Source organism: Ahaetulla prasina, chromosome 14 (genome assembly GCF_028640845.1).
Source record: "Ahaetulla prasina isolate Xishuangbanna chromosome 14, ASM2864084v1, whole genome shotgun sequence".
In the NCBI taxonomy this organism is placed as follows: Eukaryota; Metazoa; Chordata; class Lepidosauria; order Squamata; family Colubridae; genus Ahaetulla; species Ahaetulla prasina.
The window spans coordinates 16,134,633-16,152,314 of NC_080552.1; the positions used below are offsets into that span (position 1 = coordinate 16,134,633).

A 17,682-nucleotide genomic window follows, 5' to 3' on the forward strand; every position below is an offset into this window, starting at 1 on the left:
CTAGGTAACTGACTAGGAGGTTCATGAACATCGTCCATGTCCTTTCAGGACAGAGATCTCAAGGACTTTCGGTTAGCTGGCTTGGTTGGGCATGGATGACAAAGAACTGACTCAAAATATTCTTTTCAGAACATGAGAAAAAGTTAGCGATTTCCTCACGGATGGTACATGGTGTTCTGGCAGTTAATTACTCACTTGCACTACAGTTACATGTGAATGTCCCGCCTTTGTTATAGAACAGAACAGAATAACAGAGTTGGAAGGGACCTTGGAGGTCTTCTAGTCCAACCCCCTGCTTAGGCGGGAAGCCCTACACCATTTCTGACAAATGGTTATCCAGCATCTTCTTAAAAACTTCCAGCGTTGGAGCATTCACAACTTCTGGAGGCAAGTTGTTCCACTGGTTAATTGTTCTCATCCTCAGAAAATTTCTCCTTGGTTCTAGGTTGGATCTTCCCTAAATTAGTTTCCATCCATTGTTTCTTGTCCTGCCCTCATGTGCTTTGGAGAATAGCTTGACTCCCTCTTCCTTGTGGCAGCCCCTGAGATATTGGAAGACTGCTATAATGCCTCCCCAGTCCTTCTTTTTATTAAACTAGACATACACAGTTCCTGCAACTGTTCTTCATATGTTTTAGCCTCCAGTCCCCTAATCCTCTTGGTTGCTCTACTCTGCACTCTTTCTAGAGTCTCCACATCTTTTTTGCATTGTGACGACCAACGCTGAATGCTGTATTCCAAGTGTGGCCTTACCTAGGCATTATAAAGTGGTCTTAACACTTCACGCGATCTCAGTTCTATCCCTCTGTTTATGCAGCCTAGAACTGTGTTGGCTTTTTTTGGCAGCTGCTGCAACATGGCTGGCTCATATTTAAATGGTTGTCCGCTAGGACTCCAAGATCCCTCTCACAGTGACTACTATTGAGCAAGGTACCACATACAGTATACTGTACCTACGCATTTTGTGCATTATTTAGATCTTTAGCTTCCTGACGACCCCAGGGATAATTGCTTTACCTTCCTTTGCCATTTTTAACAGCCTGAGGATCAGTAGAAGAACAGAAACCTCTTTCATAGAGGAAGGAAAAATTGCAATGCAGAGTTTGGGGCAGGGTTAATCTTGGCACATCTGTTAGATTTGCAGGCTGGGGCAAGTCTTTTTATGGTATTCAGGCTGTTTTCTCTGGCTTCTACGCACTAATAAATTAAACCCTACTAAAATCCATTGTTTTCCCTGCTGGTTTTCACCAACCTTGTGCGATTATATTGTCAGTTCTCCATCCTGTTTGGCGCGGGGTGGGTGGGAATACAGAGGTCACATCGATAGCCCTTGTTGCATTCAAGCGGATTGATTTATTTCGGTCAATTGCATCAAGCTTAAATTAACCCAACAAGCATTTTGAAAAGATCTGTCCTTGCCTCTTGCTTTGCAAATGCGTTTTATTTTGTCCATCCCGGTCATGATAGCTGCCATCAGCAGAAACCCTTACGATGTTGGGTGGGAATAAAGACGGAATTGATCTGGACGTTGTTGAAGATCAGGAAGAGGAAAAGAGGAAGTTTTTGAGTAGGGAATTGGTGAGAAGCCATCGGTGCTAGTGGATGTCAACTAATTTCAGCACATTGGTAACGCTGGGATATTTTAAGGCTGATTAAATCTCTTCCCATTATCTTATCAAAGCTCTTATTTCAGTGACAATTCAGTCTCTGGAGATTCCCAGTCATCCGGGGCAGTGGTGAAATCCAGATTTTTTTACTACGCCCGGTTCTGTGGGCGTGGCTTGGTGGGCGTGGCTTGGTGGGCGTGGCAGGGGAAGGATACTGCAAAATCTCCATTCCCACCCCGCTCTGGGGCCAGCCAGAGGTGGTATTTGCCAGTTCTCTGAACTACTCAAAATTTTGCAATATCCTTCCCAGTATCCTTCCCCCTGGAGTTGGGTGGGGATGGGGATTTTGCAGTATCTTTCCCCTGGAATGGGGAGGGGGGAAATGGAGATTTTGCAATATCCTTCCCCCCAGGAGGGAAATCCAGCAGGTTCTGACAGATTCTGGAGAACTGGTAGTGGAAATTTTGAGCAGTTCGGAGAACCGGCAAATGCCACTTCTGGCTGGCTCCAGAGTGGGGTGGGATTGGAGATTTTGCAATATCCTTCCCCTGGAGCAGGGTGGGAATGGAGATTTTACAATATCCTTCCCCTGGAGTGGGGTGGGAATGGAGATTTTGCAGTATCCTTCCCCTGCCACGCCCATCAAGTCACACCACGCCCACCAAGCCAAGCCCACAGAACCGGTAGTAACAAAAAATGGATTTCACCACTGGCTCATCATATAAGCGCTGATATTGCTAGCAAATATAATAAAACCTTCTATTCTCTTTCCTTGGTCCAATGTTTTTTTGAAAAAGTGTTTATTTTGGTCATCAAACCACTTGGTGAAATCTTGCACCCAGAACAAACCTGAATGTATATAATTTAGTAGGCTTTGCAGACTGTGGCTCAGTGGCTAAGACCCTGCGTTTGTCGATCAGAAAGGTCGGCAGCTCGGCGGTTCGAATCTCTAGTATAAGTCTCCTGCGTGACCAGGGGGGTTGGACTAGATGACCTCCAAGGTCCCTTCCAACTCTGTCACTGTTATACATTTTATACACACAGACCCGGGTTTTCTCCCACGTAAAATTGGAAGTGTCTTGGCGACATTTCGACGAAGTCTCATTCGTCATCTTCAGGCTTCAGCTTCTGGGAGAAGCACGAAGCTGAAGCCTGAAGATGACGAATGAGACTTCGTCGAAACGTCGCAAAGACACTTCCAATTTTACGCGGGAGAAAACCCGAATAACCAAAGACCTACATATATATAAACAGCTGCAATCACACATTGCTCCCAGAAGCACGAAGCTGAAGCCTGAAGATGACGAATGAGACTTCGTCGAAACGTCGCCAAGACACTTCCAATTTTACGCGGGAGAAAACCCGAATAACCAAAAACCTACATATATATATATATATATATATATATATATATATATATATATATATATATATTCAACTTGTTTGGTATTTTTGATGTTGAAATACACGGTATCTGCTGGCGTTGAAATTCTCAAGCTTCACAGCATCTTACGGAATATTGATGTTGTATCTTGGAGGTTGCTACTTAAGATAAACAAATCTGTTATCTGCCTATATACTGTAATTCCCCTTTCTCCTCTTATGAGGGCTTCAGAGTTATTTAATCGGACAGAATGATACGCAGCTATTCTCTCCTCCTTCCTGTTTTAATGTGAAAATATTATATTCTGTCATTTTTTTTAACTCCACTGTTTCCCTTGGAACAGATTGCTAAGAATAATAAGCTAATATTGGAACTGTAAACAGTGATGGATGGCTTCAAGTCCTTAATGTGCTTCGTTTTAGGGGAAACGAGTCATTAGCCAAACAGAAATTACCCGATAAAATTTTCATGCTTTCTGTTTCGTTCAGAGTTCCTTGAATATCTTCTCATCCTTTTTACATGGGTCTGCTTATACAGGTCGTTCTCGCCGTACAACAGTTGTTGTTTTTTTATTTGCATTTACATCCCTCCCTTCTCCGAAGACTCAGGGCGGCTTACACTATGTTAGCAATAGTCTTCATTCTATTTGTATATTTATATACAAAGTCAACTTATTGCCCCCAACAAACTGGGTCCTCATTTTACCTACCTTATAAAGGATGGAAGGCTGAGTCAACCTTGGGCCTGCTGGGACTAGAACCTGCAGTAATTGCAGGCAGCTGCTGTTAATAACAGACTGCATTAGCAGTCTGAGCCACAGAGGCCCTTAGTTCATTTAGTGACCATTCAAAGTTATAATGGCACTGGAGAAAAGTTTCACACATACGACCGTTGCAACATCCCCATGGTCACATGATCAAGATTCAGATGTTTGGTAACTGGCGTGTACCGGTATTTATGATGGCTGCAGCATCCTGTGGTCACATCAGGGATTAAAGGCTCCTGGTTTGGACCAGAACACCTGTTCTGTCTCCGTCCTCACTTTGGAGTAATGAGCTGGCCTACAGCCAGTGGTTACATGGTTCCTATCAGTCCTGGCTGAGAAAATGCAGCTGCCTGCCAAAAAGTTCAAACAGATTAAGACTTCAGCTCCACTTTGACACGGTTCAGCTAATTTGCTTCCCGTGGAACTGAGAGCAGTCCCAAAACTCTTTATATATCCCTTTGATGACGCCACCTCTCTAATCTTCTGAAGCGCGGGTCGATCCAGGCTTGATTAGTATGATTATCAGCTGTGTCTGTAGGCGAAGCCTGAGGAAGGGAGGAATCAGGGGATGTCGGCCACATTACGTCCTCTGACTGGCCTGGTTCTGGCTCCTGGAGCCAGGCCAAAGGAATCGGTGCTCCTGAGGAAAGCCTTACCGGCCCTTCCCCCTCACTCTCAGAGTCACTTTCAGGCATGGGGCCAGGTTCGGAGGCTGGAGCCACAACAACGCCCGATCCGGTAGCGATGGCGGTGGGCTGTTCGGAGAAATGGTAGCAATGGTTGCTCCACCCCCCATGCCCAGCTGAGCTGCGCGATCATCAGAGGCTTTTTTTGTTTTTTTTACTTAAAATAAAAATACTTAATACTTTATTTTTTACTTAAAAATAAAAAAAAAGCCTCTGATGATCGCACGGCTCAGCTGGGATCGTCAGAGCCTTTTAAAAGCATTTTTTCTACGACCTCTTCAACCAAAGAGGTTGTAAAAGAAATGCTTTTAAAAGGCTTCTCTGACGATCCCAGCTGAGTTGCCTGATTGTCAGAGGCTTTTTTTTTTCTTTTAAAGGCAAAAAAAAATGCTTTTAAAAGAAAACCGGCTCTGACGATCAGGCAACTCAGCTGGGATTGTCAGAGCCTTTTAAAAGCATTTTATTACAACCTCTTCAGCCGAAGAGGTTGTAGAAAAAAATGCTTTTAAAAGTTAAAAAAAAAAGTTGGCCACGCCCACCCAGTCACATTACCCCACCACCACCAAGCCACGCCCACAGAACTGGTACGAACAGATTTTACTTTTCACCACTGGGTCACGTGATCCCCTTTTGAGTCTTTCTGACCAGCAAATAGGGAAGCCAGGTTCACCTAACGACGGTGTTACTAGCTTAATAACTGCAGGGATTCACAGTTAAATAACTGAGGCAAGAAGGATCGTTAAATGGGACAAAGCTAATGTCACAAATGCCTGACTTAACAACAGAAATTTGGGGTTCAGTTGCGGTCGTAGGTCGAGGACTGCCTAGAATTAAATAATAAGGACTTTCATTTGTCCACGGAAAGCCCTTTCCTAAAACGTCTTCGGTAGCCCAAATGTTGGAATTGGGTTTCCAGGATCGTGTTTTGAAAAATCTAAAGAGAATACGAGATAGAAATATGCACAGCTGAAAATAGAGCCTATATTGCTTCTGTGTCAGAAAAGCACAAAATGACAATTATTTTGCCCATCATTTGAAATCACAGCTCCGCTGGGATTGATAGCAGAACATGTTATACAAGAGCAGGGAGAAAAAAAAATTAGCCTTCATTTTTATTCTCTCTGTATGAGTAAACCTCTAGGGAGTTCGGTATAAAAGCATTAGGGAGAAAACATAAAGCCCAAAGAATAATTTATGAGAGAGAAGCAGAAATTTCTTTGATTTTGTTCCTCCTATTTTTAACTTCTTCCCATCACCAACGCACAGTTTGTTGGCTCATGAGTCAACGTTCGACATAAGGCTTTACATCCTGTTAAGTCATGGGGGTAGGTAGGTCTGAAACCAGGATCTTGATTTATTTGCAAATAAATCAGCAAAGAATTGCTTAATGCTAGGGATAAAAAAAAAATCCACTTAGGTCATTGTATTGTTGGGTTTCTTTAAAAAAATAAAACAGCTTTGGGGAAATCAGGGATATGAATTTTAATGGAAGAATTGGAATGTCTTCCATGATAGGACTTTAGGATAAGATAGGATAGGACAGGATAGGATAGGATAGGATAGGATAGGATAGGATAGGATAGGATAGGATAGGATAGGATAGGATAGAATTTTTTTTATAGAATAGAATTTTTATTGGACACACAAGGAATTTGTCTTGGTGCATATACTCTCATTGTACATAAAAGAAAAGATATGTTCATCAAGGTACAACATTTACAACACAATTGATGGTCAATATATCAATATAAATCATAAGGATTGCCAGCAACAAGTTATAGTCATACAGTCATAAGTGGAAAGAGATTGGTGATGGGAACTATGAGAAGATTAATAGTAGTGCAGATTCAGTAAATAGTCTGACAGTGTTGAGGGAATTATTTGTTTAGCAGAGTGATGGCCTTCGGGAAAAAACTCTTCTTGTGTCTAGTTGTTCTGGTGTGCAGTGCTCTATAGCGTCGTTTTGAGGGTAGGAGTTGAAACAGTTTATGTCCAGGATGCGAGGGGTCTGTAAATATTTTCACGGCCCTCTTCTTGATTCGATAGGATAGGATAGGATAGGATAGGATAGGATAGGATAGGATAGGATAGGATAGGATAGGATAGGATAGGATTGGATTTTTTATTGGCCAAGTGTGATTGGACACACAAGGAATTTGTCTTTGGTGCATACGCTCTCAGTGGACATAAAAGAAAAGATACATTCATCAAGAATCATAAGGGAAAATAGAAGAAGGATGAGAAGGGTAGGAAGGATTAAGGAAGGGAGTGGCAGCCGAGCAGGCCTGATTGAGCATAATCTGAGTATAGGATCGATTGTTGGATAAGTGATTGTACTGTACACTGGTCAAATTGTGGGAATTATTATGGAAAATAAAAAAAATTTGCCCGGGAAAAAAAAAGAATCATAAGGTACAACACTTAATGATAGTCATAGGGTACAAATAAGCAATCAGGAAACAATATCAATATAAATCGTAAGGGTACAAGCAACAAAGTTACAGTCATAAGTGGGAGGAGATGGGTGGTGCGAACGAAGAGAAGATTAATAGTAGTGCAGATTTAGCAAATAGTTTGACAGTGTTGAGGGAATTATTTGTTTAGCAGAGTGATGGCGGGAAGAAACTGTTCTTGTGTCTAGTTGTTCTGGTGTGCAGTGCTCTGTAGCGTCGTTTTGAGGGTAGGAGTTGATATTCATTACAGTAAATATATATTTATGGTATTTCTCTTTCAGGAGTTATAATTCTCTCATTACACATTTTCTCCCCTTCATCATAAGCCATTGCTGAAACTCCAGGAGTTACTCGAGGGAAAGGAATTTTCCATGTATAATCTTAAATTATAAAGATAAAGAGTCATAAATTATTTCTTACAAGAACGCTGAGGTCCGTGTTTGCTTAAAAAAAAAAATTTAACTCCATGATTGCAAGAATGTTTGTGTGTGTGTGTGTGTATGTGTGTGTGTGTGTGTGTATATAGATAGATAGATAGAGAGAGAGAGAGAGAGAGAGAGAGAGAGAGAGAGAGAGAGAGGTAGGTAGGTAGGTAGGTAGGTAGATTGGTCGATCGGTCTTTGGTTATTCGGGTTTTCTCCCGCGTAAAATTGGAAGTGTCTTGGCGATGTTTCGACGAAGTCTCATTCGTCATCTTCAGGCTGGTGTTTTGCCTGAAGATGACGAATGAGATTTCGTCGAAACGTTGCCAAGACACTTCCAATTTTACGCGGGAGAAAACCCGAATAACCGAGACCTACATATATATATATATATATATTTGTTTTCTGAGGTTTATATATATATATAACTATATATATAGTTGGTAGACATTAATATAAAATATTTTATAGTTTATCTTCTCAGAAAGCTAGCATTTCAACCAAGCCCCTTTTCCTTTCGATTTTCTATTCCTAGAACTGTCCTTCGCCTCTGCAGAATTTCACTGAACTTTAGTTTTCCGTGTTCATTCTGCTCCGTTCTTTCACTTCTACATAATTTAATTTTTTTAAAGCCTCCAAGGTCAAGAAACCTCTGCAGATAAATCTTGTACAATCCTTCTAAATTAAATTTATTTTTTTCCCCTGAGAAGGTCAATTTAGCTTGGTCTTTCCCATTCCAGTGTCCTACTTTTCAGAATTCTTGGTCAGCCTGACCTCTGGGAGTTGAGACTCACTCCATATATCTGTAGAAGAGAATGCTTGTAGATCAGGGTTGAACTGTGGAGTCTCTGGTGCTCTCTGACTTCGGTGAGTTTACTTGCAGATGTTTCATTACCCAACCAGATAACACCATCAACAAATCCCGCTTCCTACTAGCAGTGATGATGTTACCTACTTGGGTAATGAAGCGTCTGTAAGAAAACATCCAAGCTCAGACAGCACCATGACAGCACCACAGTCGTCGACCTCCTCCTCCTCCTCCTCCTCCTCCTTTCTCCTCCATAAACCCCACTCCCTTCTAGCATTGATGAGGTTACCCAACTGGGTAATAAAATGTCTGCAAGAAAACAGCCAACCTCAGAGAGCACCAAGGACCCCATAGTTGTCGTCCTGCCTCCTCCTCCTGATTGCTTATTTGTACCCTACGACTATCATTAAATGTCGTACCTTGTTTATTTATTTATTTATTTATTTATTTATTTATTTATTTATTTATTTATTTATTTATTTATTTATTTATTTATTTATTGTATTTGTATACCACCCTTCTCCCGAAGGACTCAGGGCGGTTAACAGCCAATTTAAAAGATACAATAAATACACATTAAAAACAGACTAAAAATTTATATAAATAATGGCCAAAATGTTAGAAAACTAACTAATACAAAAAACTAAAACCCCATTTAAAATTACTTAATCAGGCTAGCCCAGCTCAATGGAATAAAAGAGTCTTCAGCTCACGGCGGAAGGTCCGAAGGTCGGGGAGTTGGCAAAGCCCTGGAGGCAGCTCGTTCCAGAGGGCAGGAGCCCCCACAGAGAAGGCCCTGCCCCTGGGGGTCGCCAGTTGACATTGTTTCACCGACGGCACCCCAAGGAGGCCCTCCTTGTGGGAGCGCACAGGTCGGTGGGAGGCTGTTTGTGCAGTAGGCGGTCCCGTAAATAGCCCATATGATTCTTGACGAACGTATCTTTTCTTTCATGTACACTGAGAGCGTATGCACCAAGACAAATTCCTTGTGTGTCCAATCAAACACTTGCCCAATAAAAAAATCTATTCTATTGTATTCTGTTCTGTTCTGTTCTGTTCTGTTCTGTTCTATTTTATTCTATTCCTCCTCCTCCTTTCCACTCCTCACATCCCATTCCCTTCTAGCACTGATGGTGATACCTAGTTTGGTAATAAACTGTCTGCAAAAAAAACCCACCAAGCTCACCACACCCGATATAAGTGGAAGATAATTAAATTGGGATTGGTTCTCTAGCATCTTCCACCAATTGAGACCCGCCCCCCATTCTGGTTAAAAAAATATATCTGGGAGTTGAATTCTCCAGATGTGGGCTTTAGCTGCACCTCACTTCTTCTACCAACTTCTATCTCTTTTTTTTTCCTTTTTTTTTTATTAATATAAATAGAATGAGCAACATGTTCAAAAATCCATATAGACAGTCTGGTTACAATCTTTTGAATAATATTCATCATAGTAATAATAATTGTGTTCTCTAATAGTAATATCATAATAACAGCGTTTTTCCCTCATAATATTAATACATATTCATTGTTAACATTAATCAGAATTAATCAAAATTAATAAGTTACAGTAATGAACACTTATAATAAAATTAAACTTTCTCTTGTAAAGTTTTTTTTTTTAAAGAGACACACGATGGCTCAGCAACTAAGACTCAGAGCTTGTTGATCGAAAGGTCGGCAGTTCAGCGGTTCAAATCCCTAGTGCCGCGTAATGGGGTGAGCACCCGTGACTTGTCCCAGCTTCTGCCAACCTAGCAGTTCGAAAGCACGTAAAAAATGCAAGTAGAAAAATAGGGACCACCTTTGGTGGGAAGGGAACAGCGTTCCGTGTACCTTTGGCATTGAGTCATGCCGGCCACATGACCACGGAGACGTCTTCGGACAGCGCTGGCTCTTCGGCTTTGAGATGGAGATGAGCACCGCCCCCTAGAGTCGGGAACGACTAGCACGTATGTGCCAGGGGAACCTTTACCTTTACCTTGTAGTTTTAGAAGTTCTAACTCCTGTTGCCAACTTCCATCTCTTATCCAACTGCCAAAATATAGACTACGCTCCTCCCTTAAGATATGCTCTGTGCCCTGATGATGTTTTCTTTCCAAGCAGGGAAAGCCAATAACAATCTCCAGTGGGATGAGGACTCTATAGAATACATGCCAGCTGACCCAGTCAGGATCGCGTTTGTCCTGGTCGTCCATGGCAGAGCTTCTCGCCAGCTGATGCGCATGTTCAAGGCTATCTATCATCAGGATCATTTTTATTACATCCACGTTGACAAGGTAGGTAACCTAGCACCAGTTCTGTTGTTTCCCAGCACTTGATCTGCTTGCTTTGTGCGCAGCCAGTTCAGAGCGGTTCGGTCGAACCGGTAGTAGCAACCCTACCTGCCCAGGCACAATCCCATCCTATATCACTATGGTTTTGACGGCGCACACATGTGTAGACGGCATGCACGAGTGTTGTGTCTGTGCCCCCCAAGCCGGGCCTCCTGCCAGAAAGTGACTTGGAAAGTGAAGGGGAAGGGCTGTCAGGACTTACCTCGGGAGCACCGGCTTCCCTGGCTCAGCTCCAGGAGCCAGAGGAGGCCAGGTGGAGGAGATAATGAGGTCTCCGTCCCCTGATTCTTTCCCCCCCCCAAGCCACGCCTCTAGACCCGGCTGATGGCAATCAGGCCTGGCTGGACCCTAGGTTTCGTAGGCAGGAGAGGTGGGAACAACAGAAGCAGGGGTGGGGCAGGCCTAGGACGTGCTGAGTCATGGAGCCACACCCCACAGGATATAAAACCAGCGAGGGCTGCTATGCCTCTTTGTAGCAGGCAAATCAACTGCTTAACTAAGAGCTGAAGTACTGTTTGTTCCTGGGTGACTCATCGGCATCAAGGGAGATAACAGAGTCACTTGGCAGACGCTCGCTAGTTTGCTGCCAGAGCTGATAGTGCCGGCTAATTAAGCCATCGCTCGGATGGAGGCGAGGGGGGACAGAACACCCCACCTACCCAGGCACAATCCCATCCTATATCACTATGGTTTTGACGCCGCACACATGTGTGAATGGCGCGCACAAACGAACTGCCATGTTGTTTGATGTCACACACAGGTGTGGATGTGCATGAGCAAAATTGCCATGTTGTTTGATGTCTCACGCATACACGGATGGCGCATGCATGCGCTCACATTTCCGGTGCTGGGTAAACTGGTAATGACAGAATGTGAAGAATGTTTTGCAGTGTTAAACATGCCGGTAGTCCTCCGCTTACAATAGTTCATTTATGACCGTTCAAACTTTTCAGCAGCCCTGAAAAAGCGACTTACGAGTATTTTTCAAACTTACGGCCACTGCAGCATCCCCTTGTGGTCACGCGATCAAAACTCAGACACTTGGCAACTGGCATGTACTTATGACGGTTGCAGCGTCCCCTTTTGCAACCTTCTGGCAAGCACAAGTCAATGGGGGAGCCAGAGTCACTGTCACAACTGCGTGACTTAATGTAACAGTTGCAAAGATTCACTTAACAACTGTGGCAAGGAAGCTCATAAAAAGGGATCAAAAACCCCACTTCACAAATGTCTCACTTAGCAACAGAAACGTTTGGGCTCAGTTGTGGTTATAAATTGTGGTTTAAGTCAAGGACTACCTGTATATATCATAGCTGCATCAACTTATTTCTTGTTTACGCCTGCCTTTGTACATTGTCTGCTCCTTAGTGTTTCGTGGTACTCTCGGATTCCTTCCTCTTATTTTGGTTTTCAGTTTTTTGAGGTTCTTTCCATTTATACCCATCATACATTGGGTTATGCGTATGGATATGCAACTGCAAACTTAGTCATGCCCAACTTTTACCGATAGAGGAGAGTATTTGTAGCTCAGGGTTGAACTGTGGGGTCCTTGGTGCTTTCTGAGCTTGGTGGTTTTCTAGCAGACCTTTCGTGACCCAACTAGGGGACATCATCAGTCTAATGCAGCAGTTCTCAACCTGTGGGTCGGGACCCCGTTGGGGGTCGAATGACGATTTGCCAGGGGTCACCTCAGACCATCGGAAATATGGGAAGTATACTTGTGAGTCGAAGAATCGCGCTCCAATGGTTGACTCCACAAGCCAGCTGCAGGCTCTTCAAATCGCTAGCCGAATTCGGCTTCAGGCGCCATGAATTAAAAAAGAGAGAAATCTTTGCTCTGATGTCTCCCTCTCAAGCCAGCTGCAATCACTCCCAATCGCTAGCCTAATTTGGCTTCAGGCGCGATAAACTTAATAGGGGAGGAGTCTCCGCTTTAATGCCTCCGTCCTCAAGGCAATCGCAAGCAGTTCAGATCACTAGCCAATACGGCTTCAGGCGCGATAAATTCAAAACGAAAATAATTTTATGGTTGGGGTCGCCACATCGTGGGGAATTGTATTAAAGGGGTCGCAGCACTATAAAGGTTGAGAACCAGTGGTCTAATGCCACTCTTTTCTAGCACAGATGATGTCCCCTAGTTGGGTCCTGAAACATCCGTAAAAAAACAACCAAGTTCAAAGTACACCAAGGAACACCATAACCACCACCCCAGCCAGGGCTATGTGCGCATAGATGTCACTGCCTCTCACTGAACGTTGTTTTGTCCCCATAAAGCGTTCCAACTATTTACACCGGCAAGTGCTCCAGTTCGCAAGCCAGTATCCGAATGTGAGAGTCACCTCCTGGCGCATGGCTACCATCTGGGGCGGAGCCAGTCTTCTTTCCACCTACCTCCAGAGCATGCAGGACCTCTTGGAGATGAAGGACTGGCCGTGGGACTTCTTCATTAACCTCAGTGCTGCGGACTATCCTATCAGGTAACAGGACCGATTGTCTGCTGACCGATTGCAAGAGATACAGGTGCTTTTTTCTTTTGAAGACGTTTCACTTCTCATCTAAGAAGCTTCTTCGGCTCTGACAGGACGGTGGTGAACGGAAGGGTTGATATTCCTTGCAGGCAACTTGTCATTTGCATCCTTTTAGAAGGTCCTTGAAGCACTTGGAGGTTTATCTGTGTCCTCAGAGTCACCTGAGTTAGTGCTCCTGGTTCCTGTAGTCCAGCCATTTTTTCCTCTGGGAATCCATTCCTACTCCCACACCATTCCAAAGGTGTTCATCCCAAATTGTATAGCTAAATGTCCGTAGAGATTCTCATTCATTCAGGTCACGGTTGTCCCAAAGGTGTTGTTGTGTCCCCCTCCCCCTCCGACGACCGGGTCAAGGAAGTCCGTATCAAACGTGGCAACGAAGCCTCTGCAGCTTTGCCAAATTCCTTCGAGGTTTATCAGGGCAAGCAGGAGTCCAAGTTGTGACTTCAGCGATAGAGTCCGATAGCAGCAAACTAGATGAGACTTTGCTTGACTCAAGGTTGGAATGCCAAAAGCAGGTCCTTTATATAGGCTCCATGACTCAGCATTTATCCAGGCCTGCCCCTCCCTTCCTTCTGCTGGCATCGCCTCTTAGATCTCCGGAAGCGAGGATCCTCCCACTCTGAATTGTCTTCAGCTGGATCTGCTGTCAGTAATTCCAGCATGTGGCTGGCTTCCTGCTCACACGCTGTAGGAGGGAAGTTTATCGGGCTTAATCTGTTCACTCCTGACATCCTCTTCGGGCATGGGGCCAGGGCCGGGGGCTGGAGGCATGACAGGCCGTTCATCTTCATTATCAGACTCGGAGTCTGATAACAGGCCCGGGTGGAGACGGGAGGGGCCCGGCTGAGGAGAGGAGGGAGGACAAGGCACAACAGGTGCTTTTTGGAACAACCATGACCTGGATGATGGAGAATCTCTACAGACTTTTAGCTATACAGGTTGTCCTTGGCTTACGATCTCCACTGAGCTCCAAATTTCTGTTGTTCAGCAAGGCAGCCACTCAGGGAGTTTTGCTCCTTTTTGCCACTGGTGTTAAGCCAATCACTGCAGTTGTTAAATGAATCACATGGTCATTAAGCAAATCTGGCTTCTCCCCCCATTGGCCTTGCTTGCCAGAAGCCAGCCAGGAAGTCTATAAGTGGTGATCACAGGACCCCAGGACACTGCAACCGTCATAAATACAAGCTGGCTGACAAGCCCTCCAATTTTGATCAGGTGGCTGTGGGGATGCTACAACGGTCTTAAGTGTGAAGCCCGGTTATTAAAAAAATGGTTGTAAGTCAAGGACGACCCGTGAAGGGCTGGGGTGTGCACAGGGGGAGGAAATTGGATCTTCAAGTTCAGTGCAAGGTTGGAGACACAGGGGTCTCCAACCTTGGCAGCTTTAAGACTTGTGGACTTCAATTCCCAGAATTCCTCAGCCAGCAAAGTATACAGTATAAGACGCACCAAGATTTTGAAGCGGAGAACGAGAAAAAAAAATAGTTTTTGGCCTCCGCACGTCCAGTTTTTGCCCTCCCCGGCCCCCAGGGGCACTCTGCAGGCCTCCCAAACCCTCTGCATGTCCCGTTTTTTGTGAAAAATGGGACTGTTTTTGTCCTCCCAAACCCCCCACGTGTTGCGTTTTTGCCCTCCCCGGCCCCCAGGAGTAGTCTGTAGGCCTCCCAAACCCTCTGCGTGTCCCATTTTTGTGAATAATGGCCCGTTTTTGGCCTCCCAAACCCCCCATGTGTTGCGTTTTTGCCCTCCCCAGCCCCCAGGAGCATTCTGCAGGCCTCCCAAACCCTCTGCGTGTCCCGTTTTTGGCAAAAACAGGATGCGTGGGACAGGATTTCAGGAGGCCAAAAATGGCTGTATTTAGTGTATAAGATGCACCAACATTTCCACCCTCTTTTGGGGGGCGGGAGTCTGTCTTATACTCCGAAAAGTACGGTAAGTCACCTATTTTTCTTCTTAAATTTTGTATCTCGCTCCAACTCTGGAGCTGCACGCCCTCATATTGTCCCCACCACTTGGGCTAGGTCAGGGGTCTGCAAACTTGGCTCTTTTAAGACTTGTGGACTTCAATTCACTCTGGGAGTTGAAGTCCACAAGTCTTAAAAGAGCCAAGTTTGCAGACCCCTGGGCTAGGTGAACAAAACCGTCTTACTTAATGCGCTGCCTAGAGAACACAATCTAATGATCATCAAGAGTATATTAGCTAGCAGAGACATAAAACAGTTCGTAGGCTACTGAGGGGTGGACCTTGGACATCCTCTGTTTGATTGCTAGCTTGTGGATGGTATATCTTCAAGGAAAGGTCATATCCCATAATAGGCAAGTCATGGGTGTTGCTTAGGACCATCATAAGATGCATCGACGTATTAGTTATGCTCCAGAGAACAGGCTGCTCTCTGTTTGGCACAGTAAATCTGCTGGCCGGGAAGACCGTTCGTCTTGTTTGTTCTAGAGGAATTTAAACAGGACCCAACAGTATCCTTAAGATGTAGGTCAACGAAGTTGCTTTTTTTCCTTTCGGCTCCTCCATGCCCTCGAAACAAGGAGGAGGGGAGACAAGAAGGAAGAGAGGGAGGTGTTCAGCTGATGGCTCCGAGAAATGCTTCCTAGAAGCATAAAAAGGGGGACATCTTCAAGTCCACGGGACCAGTACTGGCTGAACCCCAGCATCTCTCCACCTGAAAAGGATGCAGGAAGTCTTGGAATGATGCTACCCGTTGGGATAGAGAAACTGGGACACGGGGCCGTTGTCTCATTTTCAGACCGTGTTTCCCCGAAAATAAGACCCTGTCCTTATATTTTTTTTGAACCCCGAAATAAGTGCTTGGCCTTATTTTTGGAGAGGTCTTAATAATGTTGAGACTCTAGAAAGAGTGCAGAGAAGAGCAACAAAGATGATTTTATTTATTTATTGATTGATTGATCACATTTGTATACCGCCCTATCTCCCGAAGGACTCAGGGCGGTTCACAGGCAAATAAAAACATATAAATACAGATTAAAATAAGAATTAAAAAACTTATTAGGGGACTGGAGGCGAAAACATATGAAGAACGGTTGCAGGAACTGGGTATGTCTAATTTAATAAAAAGAAGGACTAGGGGAGACATGATAGCAGTGTTCCAATATCTCAGGGGTTGCCACAAAGAAGAGGGAGTCAAGCTATTCTCCAAAGCTGCTGAGGGTAGAACAAGAAGCAATGGGTGGAAACTAATCAAGGAGAGAAGCAACTTAGAACTAAGGAGAAATTTCCTGACAGTTAGAACAATCAGTAAAGGGAACAACTTCCCTGCAGAATTTGTGAATGCTCCAACACTGGAAATTTTTAAGAAAATCCGGGGACATAGCCATTTGTCTGAAATGGTGTAGGGTTTCCTGCCTGGGCAGGGGGTTGGACTAGAAGGCCTCCAAGGTCCCTTCCAACTCTGTTGTTATATTACAATTTGGAGTCTGTGGAGCAAGATGGGGCTCCTGTTGCTGTCTTACCTGATTTCCAGCTCTGCCCCCCTAACCCTAACCAGAGGACCTGGTAGGGACTGGCTGCGCATGTGTTTAAATATTTTCAGGGAGGGCTTATTTTCGGGGGGGGAGGTTATTTTAGCACATGCGTTCAAAAGCCTGATTGGACTTATTATCCGGGGATGTCTTATTTTCGGGGGGAAACAGGATAGTAGGCGATCTCCGGTCCTTCACATGCTACTGAGTTACACTCCCCATACCTATAGAACAGGGGTGTCAAACTTGATTTCATTGAGGGCCGCATCAGGGTTGTGTTTGACCTTGGGGGGAGAGGGGCAGGATGGGTATGGCCAGCATGATATCACTCATGTTTGGGGCGTGCCTGTGGTGGCCCGAGCGCTCTGCCAGCGAAAACGGGTTCCCAGGCTCTGTTTTTGGCTGTGACGGCCTCCTGCAATCCTCTGCCAGGAAAAATGGAGCTTGGGGGGCGGGGCGGGGAGAGAGCACATGCAGCCCTTGCAAGCTCTGTTTTCAGCTGGGATGTAGAAAAAATGCTTTTTTAAGCTTCTGACGATCCCAGCTGAGCCACGCAATAAGCTGAAGAAAAAATGCTTTTAAAAGTAGAAAAAAACCACCTCTGATGATCACCTGGCTCAGCTGGGCATGGGGGGGGGGAGGCAGGGATTTTTGCTACCGGTTCTCCGAACCACCCACCGCCATCACTACCGGATCAGGTGATCTGGTCCGAACTGGGAGCATTTCACCCCTGGTTTTGACCTTCAGTCCCCTAATCATCTTAGTTGATCTTCTCTGCACTCTTCCCAAAGTCTCAGCACTTCTTTTTATAGTGTGGTGACCAAAACAAAAAAATGATTTGAGGACGTTTGGGACATCGGCATTATTTAATGCTATAAAATATCTTTAGAAGTTAAATTTGAGTTTTCATATATTCAACTGCCTCAAAATGTTGGCTTGCTCTCTCATGGACTTGCCCCGATGGGAATCCGGGGACATTCCAAGAGTTGCAAAAAAAAAAAAAAAATGGGACTCCAAGGGGCCACAAGCAACCTGGAGTTTAGGATGCCCATCCTTTGATAACCTCAGCAACGGTTCCCTAGCAACCTCTCTGGTCTCCTAGCAACAGGTTTGCCGAGACATAAGGCCTGTTATCCTGGATCTTCTCCGGTTCTGTTAGTAGTGATTGACTGGATTGTGCAAATGACTCAGTTGATG

The 17,682-nt window shown here is 44.6% G+C and overlaps 1 protein-coding gene across 1 annotated transcript in view; it reads left to right on the plus strand.

Moving 5' to 3' along the window:
• XYLT1 (xylosyltransferase 1) overlaps nt 1–17,682 on the plus strand; it is a 205,373-nt gene that overhangs the window by 123,447 nt on the left and 64,244 nt on the right. Inside the window, exons 4-5 of the mRNA XM_058156862.1 lie at nt 10,230–10,405; nt 12,737–12,939. Of these exons, the coding sequence (XP_058012845.1) occupies nt 10,230–10,405; nt 12,737–12,939 (379 nt within the window). The remainder of the gene's footprint in view (nt 1–10,229; nt 10,406–12,736; nt 12,940–17,682) is intronic.